Here is a 20166-nt window from a genome sequence, read left to right as displayed (position 1 = left end):
AGTTTTAACAGACAGTGAGGCACACTCACATTTGAGTGGAAGGTATGGCTGAACTTACATAATCTGGTGATTATGTCCATATTCTTTTTTGATCATGTCCATTTTAGTTTGTTTAGGGCATTGATAAAATGTACTAGGTGTGAACTGCCTCAAGAAACATTTACTACTGTCCTGTGACTTCTCGCTTTGATCTGGCCCATAAAATAAGTGCATGTTTTTCTTCCACCTGCAATTACAAACATTTTACATCTCAACAACCTTCAATTTTCCACAATTGGAATTTTTTTGACCTTTGCTCTATAGCCACTAGTTACTGTAACATTTTTTTACCCGTTTCCTAAAAGGATCAACTGTTATTATTTTATTATTAATCTTAAAAGATAGATAGAAATCAATCTAACTGGTTGGGGGAAAAAAAGAAAAGAAAATGAAGTCATAATCTGTATTAAAGCATTAAAACAGATGACTTTTTGTCGGTTTTATGTAAGTAACCTACTAAATTATAAATGTTTTTTTTTTGGCTGCCCTCTCTTTATGTTTTTTAATTATCTATTTGCTTTTCAGGAATCACTCAGTCTTGCCAAAAAAAAAACTACCACCAATTAGCCCCAATTCAACAAATTCAATAAATGACAAAGACCTGGATTAAAATTAAAAATCTTCCTACAATTGAAATCACAGTCACGTTACCATGTTGCACTGAAATAATAAATAATTAAGTCTCTAACTAAAACATATTAACGTAGCAATCTAAAAGCAGCACTGGTAGAAAAGACTTAATGAAACAGTGCTCTCTAAAGTAAGCTGTGTGAAAGATATTTATCTGAGAGATAAGAACATGAATAAGTCCATCTCAAAACAAAGTTCTGCAGTCAATTATAAAGGAAGACTTGCTCATATATATATATATATATATATATATATATATATATATATATATATATATATATATATATATATATATGGTACCTCACGGGCTGGACCGGGATTGCAGCCAGAAGAGGGAATGGTTCCTTACCCGGACGGGAGGCTCCTGCAAGGCACTCAGGCATCCCAACCAGGGAAGAGAGAGGGACCAGAAATTGGAAAAGGTTACTTGGGACATTCTATTCCCCCAAGATACTAGATGGCAGCAACCCTTCAACCTGTTCTGGAACCAGCAAGGAATGCCAGGAGATATAGTTCAGCAGTGCAGCCCTGCTGGGGTCCGTGGGTGGCGCAACGGGGCACTGCAGGGAGATGTGATCCCTAATAAGTGGGACTTCAGTATAACCGGTAAGTACTTCCATTGGGCAATGGCCCTGGTAGCAGAAGTAATCCCAGGTCCGCTGTACAAGGGACCTTACTCCCTTATCGAGGCAAGTTAGAGCTGGGAGGAAGGAAGGCAACAATCAACTGGACAGCAGTGCAGTGGTGAGAAGAATTGAGAGGAGAGAGTATTGAAAGAGCAAGAGAAAAGAAAAACCTGTATTTGTGTTTGTGCTACTTTTGAAGGACTTTTAATAAATGAACCTTCCATTATTTGAACCCAGGACTGTGCTGACGTGTTTGTGTTGGGGTTTGGCATTCACTGATCCCCGGTTTCCATTGCCATTACTACACATACTCCTTTATTGTGTGCAACATTTTATTATGCTCGTCTATCAGTTAATATTTCACTGTGAAGTTGACAGATTATTGGATTAATCTCTGTATGGAACTAAATTTTTTTTATTATTACTACTACTACTACTACCAAAAAGGGTCATCACCTGTTTAGTAGTTTGTACCTCTAGAAGCTGGGTTTGTCTTCAGAAAGATAGCATAAACAGAAGTGCTCATGTCACCACTTCACCATTTCTTCATAATGGGTAGATGGAATGCATTTGGTGTTTTCAAAATAAGGAAAGACTGATGTTTTTAGACTATATTTAAGAGTCTTGGCACTGTCATCAGAGAAGTCGCTTTGAATTAATTTTTACACTTCTATTTCTCAACATTTATGTGGTCATTTATTTCTTTACGGATATCGGACTGCTCAGATGATTGCCAAACCACAGTATTTTCATGCATATGCACACACTCTCAGGTACCCATATATATTAATAGCACACCTTTAACTGGACTATTCAGTTATGCCGCTATATTGTACTGATAATGGAATATTAGATGCATTAAACTGCCTAAATAAATTAAACAGAGCAGTGCCTATAGTATCAATATGCTAGAGTAAGGAGGATCCCTCTTCAGCCACACCAGTACAACAATTCTTCTACTGTTACTTGGCTGGCAGCCCAGGCCTGTTATTTTATTAATAATGGTCATGGATGCAGAATTAATTAAAATAACTGGGTAAGGTTCCTTTTCATAACATTGCATAATGCATGTAACTGTCAGACAGGTCAACTTTAACTGAAAAACAGATCTAAAACACAGAACAGAGATTTGCTAAATAAAAGCTATCCTGTACACAAAAGTGCTTCTTTTTTTGATTCTGAAAATAGCTAAAGAAAACAAATTAAGAGACTATTAAAAAAACTATATTTGGTTAGTTTGTAGAAAATGATCCATTTTAATTTAGGTTCAAGAAAGCAGTTGTAAATCAAAAATAAATAAAGAATGAAAAAGGCTTTTTGAGCCTGAAAATTCCCAGGTTGCTGAAGTCAAGGGTCACAATTTTAGGGTTACAGGAAATACACATCAAGATATATTACAAGAACCATCACTGGGTTGAACATCCGTGCATCTTAGGATAGACTTATGTGTTATTCAACCTATAAAGGAAGTCTTTGGCACATGAAAGGAAAACAAAAAATGTATTTAAAAAGATGCAGACATGTGAACAGCATACAAACTCTTCACAGTCAATCACCAGGGCAGAAGTCAAACACCGCTTTGAAGCATCAGGTAGAAATGCTAACCATATTGATATGAGGATGATCAAACTTAACCGCATTTGCTTCTTCTATAAAATCCCACAAAGGTAGCACACTTAGATGAACAGTTCACACCACTCTGTCATTAGCAATGAGGAACTCACAAAGCCTTTTATTTGAAGAGGACTTTGACAGAGCAATAACAAACTTTTCCTACATTCTTCATTTACCAATTAAAGAATATAACATAATACCATAATTAACTTGAACATGTAATGAGACCCTTGGACTCACTAAGTGTTCACAACACCTTTAGCATTAATAACTACAAAGCGATGTCTTCTGTCATTTGCAATAGCACATAATACTGTGGATGAATACCATCCTACTTCCTCATGCACATCTGTAAAAACTAGGTGAAATCAGGACTCTCTTGATGCTTTCCAATTTGTGATTAAACACCTTTATAAGGGTTAAGTGTGGATTTTTATTAGGTTATTCAAGCACTATTTTATAATTAGACACTCTGATACTGTCAAGCTTGCACATTCTTATTACAAGACATTCTGACTTCTTAATTATCCCCATTAATATTTATATAACTTGTCAGAACCTCATTTGTAAGCATCATGATTCATTGTAGTTTATTTTGTTGGGATTGTTATTTTTGGCTTTATTAAAATTTTGCAATTGTGTCACTGTTTCTTTTAGTGTTTTTCTCTAAATGCACTAGCATTCTTAATTTTCATGGGTGTTGTCATATTGTTGATGGCAATAATGTCAATTGATGTGGACTGGCAATGACATAATATGTGACACAGAGTCTCATAGCTGTTATAAAAGATGATAGCATGTACAGACACACTTCCTAATATTGGAACATTAAGAGTCAATCTCAATAGCTAGTCCCTATCCTTCTGACTTGTCTCTCAGTAATGATGCAGATTTATTGGTTTAGTAAATCATGTGCAAATGGCACAGAGAATCCACTTACTGATTGCAACATATGGGTGTCATGTCTCTTATAATAGAGAAATCACTTCAGAAATAGTTTGGTGCAAGAACAAACTAACCAATGTATAATAGCAGTACAGCATGCTAAATGCTATCAGTTGACATGGTGTCTTGACAGCAAATGACAAGTGGAGGTTGGGCACTCTGTGCTCCATGCCATGAAGGGTAAGACTAGAATGAGTAAATTAAACACTTCATACAAACAGCCAATCAACCTGCCACCATCGACCCATTCTATAGAGGATATGGTGAATGAGCATGCTAAGTTTTGGATACCTATTAAGAGAACAGGGTGGAAGCACTTTGCTTTAAAAACTTCATACTGAAATCAGAACAGCTAGTAGTCAAAGACCAAGCAAAATTCAAAAATTCAAGTGTAGGACGGCAGAATTGTACTCGGCTATCCTAAGGATACATCTGGTAATGACATCTCACATGGGAGGCTTCATAAATACCACAATGCAATGTTTACAAAAATCAACTTGTCCATCAAAGCCTGAATACTTGCAAAACAATACGCCATGAAGTAAAAGGAGTGTTGTGTACTGTATAGCCCACTGCTATCTTGCATCTTTAGCATTTACTACAAGAAACCACTAAACCTATTCTTTCAGAGTGTTTTTCATGTTTGCACTTTATGCAAGCATTTCAGCCTGTCAGGAAATGAAGATCCCTATGCTCTAAATTGTTCTTAGCCTGTAGGTAAATTCACAACACTGATGAATCTTTTACATATGCATGGTCAATTTTTCCTTTATTAACTCATTTCATACACAATCATTATTAGTGTCCTTGAGTTTATATTATGGAAAAGAATCTAACAATAACATGGGCTATGATTTCAAACGCATATGCTATTGTTATTTGTAAAATAAAACACAGAAAAATGTGGCAGACTTCAAGTGTGCAAATAGCCCGCAAACCTGGCATTGCTGAACATTCAGGCTGCAATTACTGCAAGATATTAAAAATGACATAAATCTCCTGCTGGACAACAAGGCCGTTTTGACTTGTTGCTGTTTCAAGGAGAAAGGTCAAACCGAGGCTGCAATACATAGATTAGTTAGGACCTGAGTATAAATGTCACCAGATGCCCTTTTCTCTATGGTTTATGACTGAGCCAGGGAACACCGTACATTTATTGTGGTGCCTATATTACCATTTGTATAAAAAAAATACATTAAGTGCTTCCCATAAATTTTATTAACAACAACTACCAAATTATTTATGGTAGCTCAAAAATGCTTATCTACAGGATGAAGTATGCACACAATTCCTAGCATTAGAATGCATGTTTTAACAGGGCAGTGTGTTCTTTTAGATAAAATGTATATGTTTTATGCATTACCTTATATAAAATCTGTTTTTCTGTGCAAATATGAAGTTCAACAGAAAAGTAAGTTACAAAGAACTTAACAAATGATGTTGTGCCTCTTTCTCTTATCTTACCTAGTCTAGATGCCTGAGTGATAGTCACTAATACAGGCAGATTAAAAGGCCAGAATGTACATTTCAAATATCAAGAAATTTGTATTACAAACAGTATGCAGATTTATTTCATGTTTATGTGGTGCTATATATTATATTGCAGTGTTTCTCAAAAGTTGGTTGCGGGCTTCCAGTGGGTTGTGAGATGCCATTGTTTAAAATGGTAGTAAATTAAGGTGAGTCACACACCTATAGCTCTGACAATCACACTTGCCTTACCGAGTGAGGAAAAAAAAAAAGCTCTGCTGATTGCACTCGATTCACCAAGGGGGACACCCAACACTGTGACATGGTGAAAAATTGGATCACAACACTAAAAACACTGAGAAAACTACTATACAGTATATGTAGAAAACAAAACAAAGTGTAAATATTATTTGCCTGAATTTCATTTGCAAATTCTAGTAATACTGCTACAAATGATATTGCTGCTTAGCACAAAAATCTAGAATTTAATCCCAAAATAAATGGGGCACTGCACTAATATTAATAGCTCTGTGTGCAAGGAGAACGAACACCAAGCATTATTGGTAGGTTTCACTTTTTGTCAGAAATCATAAATATACTGTGACACTTTTGTGATATTTGCTGAGTTCACATTTGAATGAAAAGAATGAAAGAATGAAAAGAATGCATCTTCTGAAAAAAACATCTTTTGTTTGCATCTTGCAAACTGCCTGAAGAACATTCAAGAATTAAGATGTGTCTAGTTTTTGGAATAGGATATGGGGTAAGTGATTATGGACACAGAATGCATCATTTTTACACTGAATTATCAACATGCCAAATATTTCCTTGCAATGCGTTATTCCTCATTAATATTCAGATATTTATTTAAGTCTAACCATACATTGATGATCTTAACGTGATTATCCTGTGCAAAGTCATGGACTGCTTATCCAAATCTGCAAGTTTTGTGTAAAGATAATCTGCTTAACATTTTTTAAAATTTCCTTTAAATGAGATTTTGCATGTGTAAGAAGTTCCTGCATATACAGAATTATTTTTTCGCGAGTAAACTAATGATAAGACAAAAATAAACTGAAATGCTTAAATTGATGCATTCTGTCTAAATGCAAGAATAAATTAAGTCTGACAAATGAGAAGAGAGACTGTTCATGAAGCTTGTATTGTTAGCTAGCACAGTAACTAAGCTGTCCCATACCGATCCAAACACACTATAAAAGATGTCAAGGTTTCTGCTTCATCAACACAACTTTGCAATTTGAAGAAGTGCATCCTGCTCCAGTCTTAAATGCATGCTCTCTTAAATTCCAATAGTTCCCTTGAGTACATGAACAACTGTTTTATTGAAAGAATATAACAATATACTCTAACATGAGACAAGTATATCAACATAAATGCCTAACTAACAGGCGTTAAATAAAAAGAGCAAACAACAAGCAAAGGTTCAAAAACACAAACACATAAGAAACTATTACGCCTTGACGTGCCTGTTCTATACCAAAAGTGGCAATGAATTCCAAGAGACACGATCAAGACTACTTTTCACTGCTAATTTTGAACAGCCGCACCAAAAGTACTTCCCTATGTTTGGAGCTGTGTGTATGTGTACAGTAGATTATAGGTCTAAACATATGATAAGGTAAAGATCAGTACAGTGGAAAACAATTACTGGCAAAATTTCAAAATGTTAGAATCAATCATTATGAATACGTTTTTTTGTCAACATTAATCTCTACTTTGTTCCAGCAGAGATTCCTAATAGACAAAAAGCACCAGTGAAAACAGCAGTGTTATACTATGCCCACCCATTCATCTATCCATTCTGATTTATCCATTTCTGAGTCCTAAAGAGGAAATGCCCATTCCAGCAGCATCAAGTCCAAAGAAGGAGTCAGTCATTTTTTGGATATTGGTTCATAGCAAACTACACTCTTGCCCACATACACAATCTACGCTAATCTGAATTTACAAGTTAATGTAACATGCACTTCTTTGGGATAGAGGACTAAACTGACAACCTGGAAAAAAGAAATGGTAGAAAGAGAGAATAGGAATACTCCACACAATGTAGATACTTGCCAGCCTAGAGACCAAAGGAGAGTAAGTAAAGGCCTAAAGCTTTATAATAATTTTTTGCTGAACACTGTACATCTGGTGCTATGGAATATACTATAAATTATCTATATGGAATGCAATCAGTTAGGATATGCATATGTTAAGTTGGTTAACCTCATTATGCACTAGAACTGCAGACAAAAGCCATGTCACCATGTACTTACACACAGCCAAATACACTTAAGGCACTGCGTGCAATACTGAAATGGCTATTATGCCATGCAAAGTAAGGTAATTGCATGCTATGAATCAATCTGCGACCCTGCAACAGGCTGCCACTGTAGCTCTAGTCACTTAAGACCAGAGATGGCTGAAACAGACAGAGAAAAGCAATGCACCCCAGCAAATTAAACACTGTCAGTGATACAGTATCAGCAATCACAGTCACTTTCGGTTATCAATTATCATACTTTTCAGCATTAATGAAAACAAGAAAATACTAACAGCTGCAATGGGCTCCTATACCTTTTCTTAAAAGGTCCTGTTTTGTCAAATACGCCCAAGGTTCGTCAAATATTTTACAAACCTAATAAACAAGTATTGTGTGATTCAGAATATCATAACCATCCATCCATCCATCCATCTCCCAAACCCAATTATTAATGCAGGGTCACAGGGAAACAGAAGGCTATCCCAGCACTGTAACATCTTTTAAAAATTATTTTCATGGACCATCCTGCCAAATTTGATTTTTAGGCTTTCAGGGGCAGAGTCATGGCTTATAGGTAAGTGGTGGTTAAGCAATGCATCATCCAAAAGGGTCATTTGTTCACCTAATGAAAAATATGTAATAGGTTGACAAAATGAAAAATAAGATTTTTAGCTTATCTTGGCATTAGGCTACCCTTTCTAAATGTCTAAATATCTATCCCAGAATGACATTGTAGTGATACCAGTGTGGTGTTCAAAGCCCCATGTATTTCACACATTTTAAACTAAGGGCCACATAACACAAGCTAATAATCCTATAATGTTTCCAGGTATAAAGGATAGTACAGTCTATAAATGAAATAATAAGTGACAACAGCTTTGTCATGATAAAATGCACATATTTACATGCAAAAAAGAAATAAAATTGTGATACAACATATTGTTACTCAATAACTGTATTCACATGTGATTTTAACACAGTAGATTTAAACATTTTCCTCATCTGTGTGGAAAATAGTGACTAGATGAAACCTGATAGTCCCAAAAAGTATTCCTAGTTCCCAGATGCATGCCATTTCTTTTCTCTGCAGGCAAAATCAGTTTCTTCATTTATTCTTCTTGAATTTTACCATAGAGTCCTGAGGTTTGTTACCATCTGTTGAACATACACATGCATACTCTGGGTCTCCAAAGTAAAACCATACATTTACTGTACTATACTTGTTTTATTTGTAATCCGTATAACACAATTGTTTGTGAAGATCTCTCTTGGCTAAGACTCTCCCTTGAACACGTAACTACTGCTTGCTGCAGTAATCCCAAATCTTATACTGTGCTCAATGAGACTACATATTCAGATGTATCACACCCATAAGCTACCATATCCACCATATCTTTTTTAAAAAACAAATAATAATAACACATTCATGAATTCCCTGTTGCATTCAAAACCGACATTCTTTGCATTACATAATCAAAAGTGTTTTTCATCTTAACTATTCTACATGTTATAGAAAATCTGGTTATCTATTCTTTTTAAAAAAATACTTTGTTATACTGCTCAGTAGACAAAATGCCCAATAATTGTTTGACTGCACTATTATAATAATAAATCTTCAACAGAAACATAATAGCATAATTATGAAAGGTGATAAATTGTAGTGAAATAAAGATTTTTCCTGGTAAATATTCGTAACTCACTGACTGAATTAAAATGTTATTAAACCCTATAATAATAACATATGGCTATCAAGATTTGCAAAAAGATCTTGTAAAAGCACACTAAGGACAAGTTACAATTTCATAATTTTGAACAGGGAACAAAATACTCAACAAATGAAAAGTTCCCAAAGCTATGTACAACATAACAGCCTATCAGCAAAAAAAAAGAACCCGTACTCCAACATCAGCTTTCCATGAAGTCAGCAAAACCACAAGAAATGAAATTTCAGCAAAATTGTTTATCCTTGAAGTATAACATAACCAAAGGCCAGTTTTTTAGTAATAAAAATCTTGTGAGAAGAAAAAGTTGATGTTTTTCAATTTTTATTTTATAAAATATGTTAGGTGTTCTTCATGACAAATTTTACCTTACAATTTTTTCATAATATGATTCCTTATTTAAAAAGTGGTCAAAATCTTAAAATGACACTCCCTGATGTTGCTATAAGAATTTAACCAACATTTACCTTGATTAATTTCAATTTGTGCAATTAGTATTTATTGTCATAAAGCTTAAACTGACATGATAGTGTGGTGATGCACTTATTTCAGTCAAATTATTGTACATTATATGAAGCATGAAATTCTAAGATTTAGCAAAATTATCTCCAGCATTTCTGTATACCTGGTTTCATATCCTGAACAGAATTCTGCTTTCTCAATTGCAAATCTAGGCTTTGATTAAACCTTCAGATTGTATTAGCTCATGCATTAATTCTGCACATTTTCAGTTCCTCAGTTGGCCAAGAGGTAGCCACTACCTAAGCATTCTTGCTTGTAATCCTCTAAAAACACAGCAAGGGATCATCAGCTACAATGGTCCACAAATTCTAATAAAAGTGCATACTAAAGGGTACCCAATAATTTCATTGCTTACAGCTGGACTATCGAAGATAATCAATCATCTACTTAGCCTTTACAGGGAATCTCATTCCTTCTACGCATTCTAAAGTCAGGCACAACATCAGCACCAGTGGGCCTCTACATAAACTGTGGACATTTTCTCCTCCTAGCAAGCAATAGCTAATGACAGAACACATATAACACACATGTTCATCCTGAATCATTAAACAAAACTGTTTAACTTCATTATGAATAACAAAAATGTCATTATCAAGAAATAATTTTGACTGATCTTACCTTTTTTTTGTCCCTCATTGAACCCTTGCCTCTGACCATAATTTTACATCCTGTCTCTGCTTCCAACTGCTTCGCCGTTAGTCCTCTAGGTCCAAGAATTCTTCCGACAAAATTAAACTGAGGAAATGATGAATAACAAAGCAGTTACAAAAGTAAAATTGACAAATGTATTTTACTTGAGCTAGATGCAAAAAATTGAATGTGTGAGTACAGAAATTTGTACCACTAGACAATTTAATATCTGAGCATAGACATTAAACAAGTTATGTCAACGGAACTTAATACAATTTAGGGTCAAGGGGCTGGACCCTATGCACACACCTACACTTACACAGGTTCATTTTGAAATTGGTAACTTACTAGTACGTTATGGGCAACTGCAGGCAAAAAACCAATGTAGCAAGACTAAAAACAGCACAGATGAAGACAAAGTGAGCAAAATCTACATTAACAATAAATGGACAAGGGATTCAAACTTAGGGTGTTGGATTTAAGACATCTTCACGACTCCTACAACACTACTTCATTTTAAAATGTAGAGCTCAAAATAATACACACTAGAGAACATGCAGTGACTGGGCATAGGATTTTGACCCATGAATCAATTCAAAAACCAAGAGTGTTAGTGTACAACTGTTTACCTACTCACTATTGCAGAAAATGTCATATAAAATGTAATATGATTACTTTAGCTCTGATTAAATACATTTTTAAAATTACATTATTTGAAGCAGTTTTAGAAAAGAAAAACGCATCTGGTTCAGAAACAAACAAGTATTTTGAAAACTTAATGAACTGTATTACTGTACAAACTAAATTCTATAAAGATTTATAAGTTTTAAGTAATTTATAAAACCACATCATTATAAAAGTACTTTAATAGTCTTGTAAATATATGTATAGGTTCTGTAAAATGCAATATTAAAACAAAAAATGCAGGGGCAGAGTCATGGCTTTCAGGTAAGTGCTGGTTAAGCATTGCATCTTCCAAAAGGGTCATTTGCTCACCTAATGAAAACTATGTAATATGTTGACACAATGAAACATAAGGTTAAGTTTTTAGCTTATCTTGGCATTAGGCTACCCTTTCTAAGTGTTTAAATATCCATCCATCCTGTGCATGTCATTTCATTTTGTTACCTCTGTTGTCAATGAGCTTGCTAGAGAAACGACATAGCATATTTAGTTAGGAGGAGCTTCCCGGCTGTGGTGTTGTAAGTTCATACAGGCTCCTTCAAAGTGAAATGTGCAGGATTCTAGTAACAATATCCCATGACAAATGCTTCTGCAAGATACACAATTCAGGACTTGCTGAAAAAAAGTTGCACAATACTGTTTTTATGAGAAAAAGCACCAAAACCATCAAACTCATCTGTCCATATACCAGAGGTTGCCCCAATGGTGTGCATCATATGGACGGAGGTTCTTGTAAGTTAATGCACTGAATATCACAAAAAACATTAGTGTCATGAACAGAGTTGAGGGTAACTTGATATTCAGCAATGCATTAATGTAATCTAGTTATATTTATCAACAGCAAAGTAATGTAGTTTATTATAAGTTAAATTCTAATAATCATACCTATGATTTTATTAGTTACATTACTCATGTTTCTAAACAAATATGTAAATGTCATAAATATTTTGTATGGCAGGAATTCCATCTCACATAATTTTTGAGATGGTAAATATCTGTCCAATCTGCATTCCCTGCTCGATTTACACTGTACCTGAACACTGTTTTCATGTATGCATTGAACTTCACATTGCTGCCAGATGTGAATCTGAGATGTGTTTTATTTTACAACACAGCATGTTAGTCTGTTTTAAACTTGGATTGTATTAAGAACTACTTTGTCTTTATTAAGAATCAAGAATTTTAATTTTACTCTGAAAGATATTTTTCCAGTTTTAAAGCACATTAAAAGAATATGGTTAACAAAAAGATTATTTTTTTAAGTTCAAGGGAAAAGATCAAACTGAAAATTAATATGCATCTGGAAACTTTATAACTTATAAGAGCTACATTAATATGTATATTTCTTATGATTTACAGCTTCTTCATCAAAAAGCTCATAAGGATTTACAGAGAGAAAAAAGACATTGACATTCAAACAGATGGAATTGCATTAAGTCTTGTGAAATAAAAAGTAACGCCATATTCCAACTTGCATTTTGAGTGTTTTGTCAGATCTCTTTAACAATATAGTGGAAAACAGAGGAGTTGGTGTACAAGGTAGCTGAATGTTTATCTTAACTGTTAAAGAATGTATGACAGTTAATTACAACATGTAAATACTTTCTATTTGATCACCATGTGCCTTTTTGACAGTATAAAAAGCAATGAAAAAACAGCATAATAGATGTGCTATGCAATAAACACTGCAGGTAGCTGGCTTCACCCAATCAATAAGTGCTCTCATTTTTTTATTTTTTTTTTCCAGTACACTTGCAATAGTTTTACCAACTGAATTTATGCAAGTATTTGAGTACTTAAGTCAGTTTTATTTTTAATTACTAAGATTTATGCATTTTTATTAAGAGTTGGTTTTGTGACCTAAAGGTTTCTAATAGAAGTGTCATAAATTTGAATGGCACAATGCTAATATAAGTCATCTACTTGTTTAATTGCTTATTTCACATTCGCTGGTATTTGTTATTTCCTCATTATTAAAATATTGAAAGGACATGAGGATGCCATCTTTGTATTTTCAAAATGGTATAAATTTGTGGGGGATTAGAGAATAAAAGTAAAATAAATTAGTAATGAGATTACTTTTTCCAGGGAACAATGAATAAAGAAATGCCTTTACAATGTGAGAAACGTATTTAGTAATTGATTACCTTCTTTGAGTAACTACTCCAACTCTGGTCATGAAAATTATATCAGTACGAACATGTTATGGTCATTGAAAGTATGCATCACAGATGTTAAAACAGTCAGTAAAATTCCTTAATATTTTAAAATTATTCTAAAAAAAAAATATCACAATATAACATTTCAAATGAAAAATAAAATTTTTATTATTTTGTTGCTACTAAAATGTTTAAGAACACTGACATCAAGAAAGGGCTACTTTCTTGTGACACTCTAAACTCCCCAGGATACACTGGAGTATACTAATAGGCAACACCTTTAACTAAATTGCATTAAGCTGCACAGCCTGGTATTGCCAAGAAACTGAGAAGAAACTGCAAAAAACACAAAAAAGCCCATCTTACAAAATTAGAAGTGAAAGCTTAAAACAAGTCAATACCGGATACGTAAATGATGCATTTTGTACAAGTAAAACAGGTTTTCTGTACCTAAATATAAAACAGATATAAAAAATTTCAGCTTTTGTATTTAAAACAAAGTTTTCTCTGACAAAATATAAAAAGATATTTTAATATATCTGAAAAAAGAGACCTTAAAACATTCTGATACCCCTATTTTAGTTCAAATTAGCTAATTTCAATCTTGTGATTTTAAATTATTTTAATTTATTTTATTGCATTTTCCCTTATTTAAGAAAAGATCTCATTTGCAGTATAGTGACCTATTTGTTGAATATTGAAATTAATAATAATTTTACACAGAGTGAAAGTGGATGAAGTTAAAGTTAATATTCTGGTGGACTGTTTTTTGTCCGAGCATTAATTCAGTACACAAGTTTACAGATGTGAAGTAAAAAATCCAATTAAGCCAAGACTGGCTGGATTCTTGATACTTTTAATACCCAGTAGTATTGTGAACAATATTGGATAAAACATTTTTACAAATTTCCCCTGGGGGAAATTCACATCCATGTCACTACTAAGTGAACAGCAGTAAATGAAAACAATTCATTTAACCCTTAACCCGCCTTAACCTCATGTCTTGAATTATTTTTCTCAGTGATTAACCAAATAACACAAATTGTACTGAAGCACATTATATGCAAAACTTTCATGTGATTAGCTGAGGATAAAGTGCCATTCAACAGAATAATGAGGAAAATTTAGATTTTTTTTTTTTAATTGGTAGTATCTGAAAAGCGTCAGTTTACAGAATGATAAACCATCTTCTTGTCAGTAACAGCAGGAAAAACAAATTAAACTTGGCCAGAGGGAATGCATAAGCTACGGTAAAGACTTTAAAAGACAAAGTATTGCCAAAAAGCATATTTTACTTTGCCTTGAAAACATCTGTGATATATAAATGAACACACAAGAAAACTTACTGGAGAGAAATAATTTGCAAAATATATGAAAAAAATAATCCAAGATCAAAATCAAGAATGAGTTGTAAATATACAGTAACTAGTAAGTTTTAAGTAATCACATAATTGCATCTTACTGAAAACAGAAGACTATAGTGATTAAATACCCAGTGACATCATTTATTTGTTTACTAAATATTTACTTGACTTTTAAAGACCAACCTTGAACTGAGAGTAAATTGTCAGTGAACTTGCATTGACACAAATACTGAAGTGTCAGAACATATTTAACTCTCTAGGGCATATAAATGTATATTGCATGTGTAAACTTCAATTCATCATCTAAACTTAGTTTTTTCAATTTCTAGACTTTAAAGTACTACAGTCTATCCCACCTGTGTGTGTTTTGGGGGGGAATTGGTTTGGTTAGTTACCAATAATTTAGCTGCTACCTGTCAAAACACCTCCAATAACATGCCTTTGGAAAATGATCACTGTCTATTTTATTTGAAACTTCAACAATTATATTGTAAATATAACCATTCTAATTGTGTTGGTTTAACTCTTCCAGACCTTTCTTCTTAATTTCTTCCTTTTTTGAAAGGATAAAAACTCTGTACTTTATTTAAAATAATAAGACCCAGAAAGCCCCATGCAATTACAAGTAGTACTGCTCGCAGAAAGCACTAGCAACAAAAGGTATTATTTTTTTCTTATAACGATTCTGTATAATACAGTATATCTGTATAAGGTGTGACATATTAATATCTAAGAAGAAACTACATGGACTTTTTCTTCATGCATAACATGAATATTGTTCCTAGTGTAACATCTGTTTTCAACCCTTATATTTGCAGTAGATTTTGCTACTTGTTGGCAGTATAAGGTAAGAGGAAGACTATGCTGTATTATGTCTATTTTTCAGCTCTATAACTGTCTTCATATTTGCCAAATATAGATGACCAAGCTTTAAATTCTAAAGTCTTTAAATTAATTCTCTGCATTGATGCAAATTTATACATAAACTATTAGTTAAACTTCCCACCACCCTTGATCACTTTGCAAATCATTTCTAATTTAAATTTAGTTGATTCTTGTTGTCTGATAGATTAAGAGTGATGGCAGAAAATAAAAAAAGATATTTAGGACTAGAAGCTAAGTTCAACACATTTTTTAGTAAAACTCTGATCAATCATTCACTGAAGTAAACAGACTGATTTTTACTAGAGACAATAAGCTTGATGGTACACAAGGTATTACAGGAGTTGAGCTAGCGCCTGACATTTTTTTGCTACAAACTTCCCTTTAAACAGAGAACGGTAAGGCAGACTTTTTCAGAAACAGACAGACAGAGCAAGATACAGAGAGAGAGAAGACAAAATATTACATTTTACATTAAAGAAAGTAGAGTAATAAACTTACAAAAAGGAATTGAAGGAGTCATCCTGTACAGTTAGAGAAAGAGCAAAAAAGCTACTTGAATGAATTCAGACCTTTTCATTTTATCCTTTAATTAAAATGAACACTGCTGGTCTTCGTTTAGATGTTGACCATGCCTGACTTAAGCAGAGCAGGTCACATTTTCAATTAGGAAATGTAAAGAAAAAGAATATGAAATTGACGCTCCGTAAACAAGAGACGGGATAGCATAACAACAAAATTGGTTTATTTTACTTGTAAACTTGTTAAGCATGTTAGCCTTGTATTTTCTTGATAAATATCTAATAAACTTTTCATAGATTTGCAGATTTCTTAAAAGGTTTGTACAAGTATAAGTTTTAGTGAGAAACAAGTACTGTTAAAATGATAATCCATATTTATACAGGTAGTTACACCTCAAGAATTAGGAATGCCTACCTGGTACATTGGGAAAAAACAAACAAAAAAACCCTGTATAAATATAGTATATGTACATTTTAACAGCAAAAAAGCTGTAGGACAACTAATGATTAAAAATTATTAAAACATAAGTGCATGTATATTTATCTTCATTTAAACAGTATTTTACTGCCAACATCAATTAATTGAATGAATTTGTGACAAGAAAAAAAGTATATATATATATATATATATATATATATATATATATATATATATATATATATATATATATATATATTATATATTTTTTTTTTGTTAGACAATTGGTGAAAACTACTCTTTTTAAAACCTTACTTCAGATAAGTACATTAGAGAAGTCGTCAATATTATAGCTTGCAATTATGAGAAGCATTTTTTTTTCTTTAATGCAAGTTGTATTATGGATTCATATTATCTCTACATATGTTATTAGTTAAAGAAACTGAGTATTTTAAGGGAATTTTATTTTTTTATGGCCACTAAACAATAAGCCTACAGAATTTAATTTTGTTCATAAAAAATGAACAGGCAGCACCTGTGGTCTATAATTTAATTATAAAAATACTAAGGTTAACACTTTAATATAGAACATAAAGCTTTATCTCATCTGGTTATACAGGAGCTCAATGTAATTTTTTTAAAGACATTAAAATAAAATTTAAAAAAAAAAATGGAAATCTATATCAGAGTTAACCGATCTAGCAACACGATATTGGTGATAAGTATCAGCCCTAAAAAAAATGAACGGACCATCCCTAACATTTTTATCTCACAGCTGATTGCTTCTTTGATTACAAACACTTCCCTTGCACCTGCTTCTCTTTCCAACCCTAAATCTGTTCTTATATGAAGCTTTATTTCCTGTTACTTTCTCCTCGTGTAACACTGTTAGTTGTTTTCTTTTACATAATTCTTTTTGAATGAGCAGACCCTTCATCACCATTTTTTCCAGGGACCACCTGGGCATCAGCAAACATGAAGACATTTTTAATAAAGAGGGATGATCTGATGTCTACAGTGCAAGTACTCTGTTCCCTCTGTTACTTTCTTTATGTACTTCCAACGCAGTGTTTAACGCATGTGGTGTTCTACTATCTTTTCATCCTTTTACCTTCTGTTCATTTTTTGATTTCTTTTGATCAATTTCCCTTCAACTGATGCTCATTTCGGCCCCATATACCATCTTGCATCAAGTTGCCTATGGTCCTTCACAATTATAATAAATCTGGATATGTGACCTCCCATTTTTACCCTTCATTTTTAAAAGCAGTGTTCCAAGATATCTCCCACTTTTGTTTAAAAACCCTTAATTATCAACATACCCATTCTAAGTTCATTCACCAACTAGATCTTGCATCTCTTACATAATTAAAGTACAGTATTATTTTATGGGTCTGGTTAATGATCCTTATTGCCACTCCTGCTCTCTACATATTTTTAGTAATTTTTTCCACATGTTTTGGTAGTGATCCTAGTAAATTTCTTCTAAACATTTGTGCCTGGCTTTCAATCCTGAATTCACTCTTTTGTTATTCATTGCTAATCATGGATCTCTCCGCTTCCCCTTTCACCTTTACATAGTGAAAGCACTGGCCTTTGTCTGAAAATCTCTTAAGTTTCTCTTCCTCTCAGAATTTTTGGGGATCCTCCTTCTAAAACCTTGTTCTTCTTGAACTCTCTCCATTGCAGGTCTAGAAGTCATTCAGGCCCAATATTAGTAGGTGGCCAACTGTTGGTCAAATAGTTACAGGCTGGATAGACAGCAATTAGTGATGATGGGACCTTTTAATCTTTTCAGCTGGCCTTATTTAGACTTTTTTTGGAGAAAGAGAAAGGATATTCAAGTGGACTGTATAATTTTAATCACATTAGAGCAATCTAGGTTATATTCTTCCTAAATATTTAAATTAAAAGTAACCATTGTTCTAAAAAAACATGACTTCAAATCTTTAGGGTAATTCTGTCATTATCAGTTTTACAATACATTAATAGTAATCAAAAACATATTTAATAGAGCATCTTGCCTAGTTTGCTTTATCTAGTAATGCAATGCTAAATTTTATTAAACTTAACCAAAAAAATGTTGATCACAATTAAATAAATTTGGTCAGATTTGCCAATGATCAGATAAATCAGACGGGAAAAAGGAGAAGAAAACTGAGCATTGGCTCTAACAGAAAATACAGTAAGTGACAATGCAGAAGCAAATGCGTAAATCAACTATGATCAGACTCAATCTAGCCAAAGGAAACACAGCTGTACCTTTCAATTCCCAGTTAGTCACACGGAACTAGGCATCAGTCACTCTAAAAATGGCTCCATCAGCTCTCAAATCAGACATGACCCTCTAAGCATGGACTGAATGTAAGATTTGCATCCCTGCTGCTGTGCTCTGCACACTTTGCCAGGCGCAATAGCTGTGATAATCAGGATTCCACCAGGGAATTGAAAAATACACAGGTCACTTGAAAAGGCTAAAATATCCTTTTCTTATTTACAGATCCAAAAATAACATTTCACACTCAGAGAAAACTCATGAGTTTATTTGATCTAAAAAAGTAACTTCAGAACAGTTCAACTGTGTATTTGCTTTTGCAGTAGGCAGTAAAAGTGTCTGAATTCAAGTTATTAAAATGACAATGTAAATTGAATGTGTGCAGAAATATTTTAATACTGAAAATAATTAGTCCTTCAACATTACCATTTCTTCAGTAAAATGACTGTACAACTTATTTTTAGAGAACAGTTTTTTGAGCTTAAAATGAGAAAAGAAACATAGTGGCTCAGTGATTGTCAATACTACAGTATCTTACAGTAATTACACTGCATACTACATCACCCCCTTTCCATAGATTTTATCCTACTCCAATGGAGATCCAACCATTGTAAAACAACTTTTAACATCTTCTGTGTATAGTGTCAAAAGAAAGGGGTAGTAAATGTTGACATTAAAAAGATTTTTTTCACTGCTCTACAGAATGCAATCCAAGGCAACTCCACAAATGTATCTTTTCCACTCAGTTCAAATGCAAATGGGATGCTTACATGTAGGGATTATTAATGGCAACATTGTTTGATTTGTGGTATACTGAAGGTGCATAAGAATCCTGCATTAAACAATTTACTACCTTTTCGAAAGCTGAAAGACTTAAAGCAGCAATGAGATGTTTACACTTTGCAATATAACGGCTTAATTTATTAATGTCATCTGAATAAAAAAAGACAAAATTTAATCAGTATTTAGCAATAAAGGTGAGTGTTTCAAAAGGAGCCACATATTACTACTAAATGCTAAGTGTACATCTAACAGAAGTAATTACTTGGTTAAAACATACATTAAGTGTTCGGGAAGTAACAAATGCATATCTGTTGGAAAGGAAAAAGATTCATCTTCATTAGGTATAAAAAAAAAAAAAAAATTAGGAAATAATTGCATTTTTTTTGAAAATATAAGATAATTCTTTTTTTTCTAATTAAAAAGCTCACTCAGTACTTGGAAGCAGCCTACAATGATGTATCAGTGCATCCTTAGCAATGCTTGAGCAACCCTCTTCTTTTGTAAAATGGTAGTGTTAAAAAAAGTATCAAAATTAAAACACCAAATGAAGAGATACAACCTATTTTACTAAATTTATATTCCTAGTAAAACATGGTTTTCACCTGCAAAAGTAAGAA

At 33.1% G+C, this 20166-nt stretch overlaps 1 protein-coding gene across 4 annotated transcripts in view; it reads right to left on the bottom strand.

Annotated features, from left to right (window-relative positions):
- Window positions 1-20166, bottom strand: part of LOC120516474 (protein quaking) — a 297803-nt gene that overhangs the window by 154175 nt on the left and 123462 nt on the right. For all 4 annotated transcript variants that reach the window (XR_005630851.1, XR_005630852.1, XM_039738161.1 and 1 more), the window contains exon 3: window positions 10452-10568. Coding sequence is in view for 2 of the 4 variants with exons in the window: in XM_039738161.1 (XP_039594095.1) it covers window positions 10452-10568 (117 nt within the window). In the remaining 2 variants the exon portion in view is untranslated. The remainder of the gene's footprint in view (window positions 1-10451; window positions 10569-20166) is intronic.

Source organism: Polypterus senegalus, chromosome 16 (genome assembly GCF_016835505.1).
Source record: "Polypterus senegalus isolate Bchr_013 chromosome 16, ASM1683550v1, whole genome shotgun sequence".
Lineage (NCBI taxonomy): Eukaryota > Metazoa > Chordata > Cladistia > Polypteriformes > Polypteridae > Polypterus > Polypterus senegalus.
The sequence above is the reverse complement of the archived record's forward strand: the minus strand, read 5'-3'. Positions and strand labels throughout refer to the sequence as shown.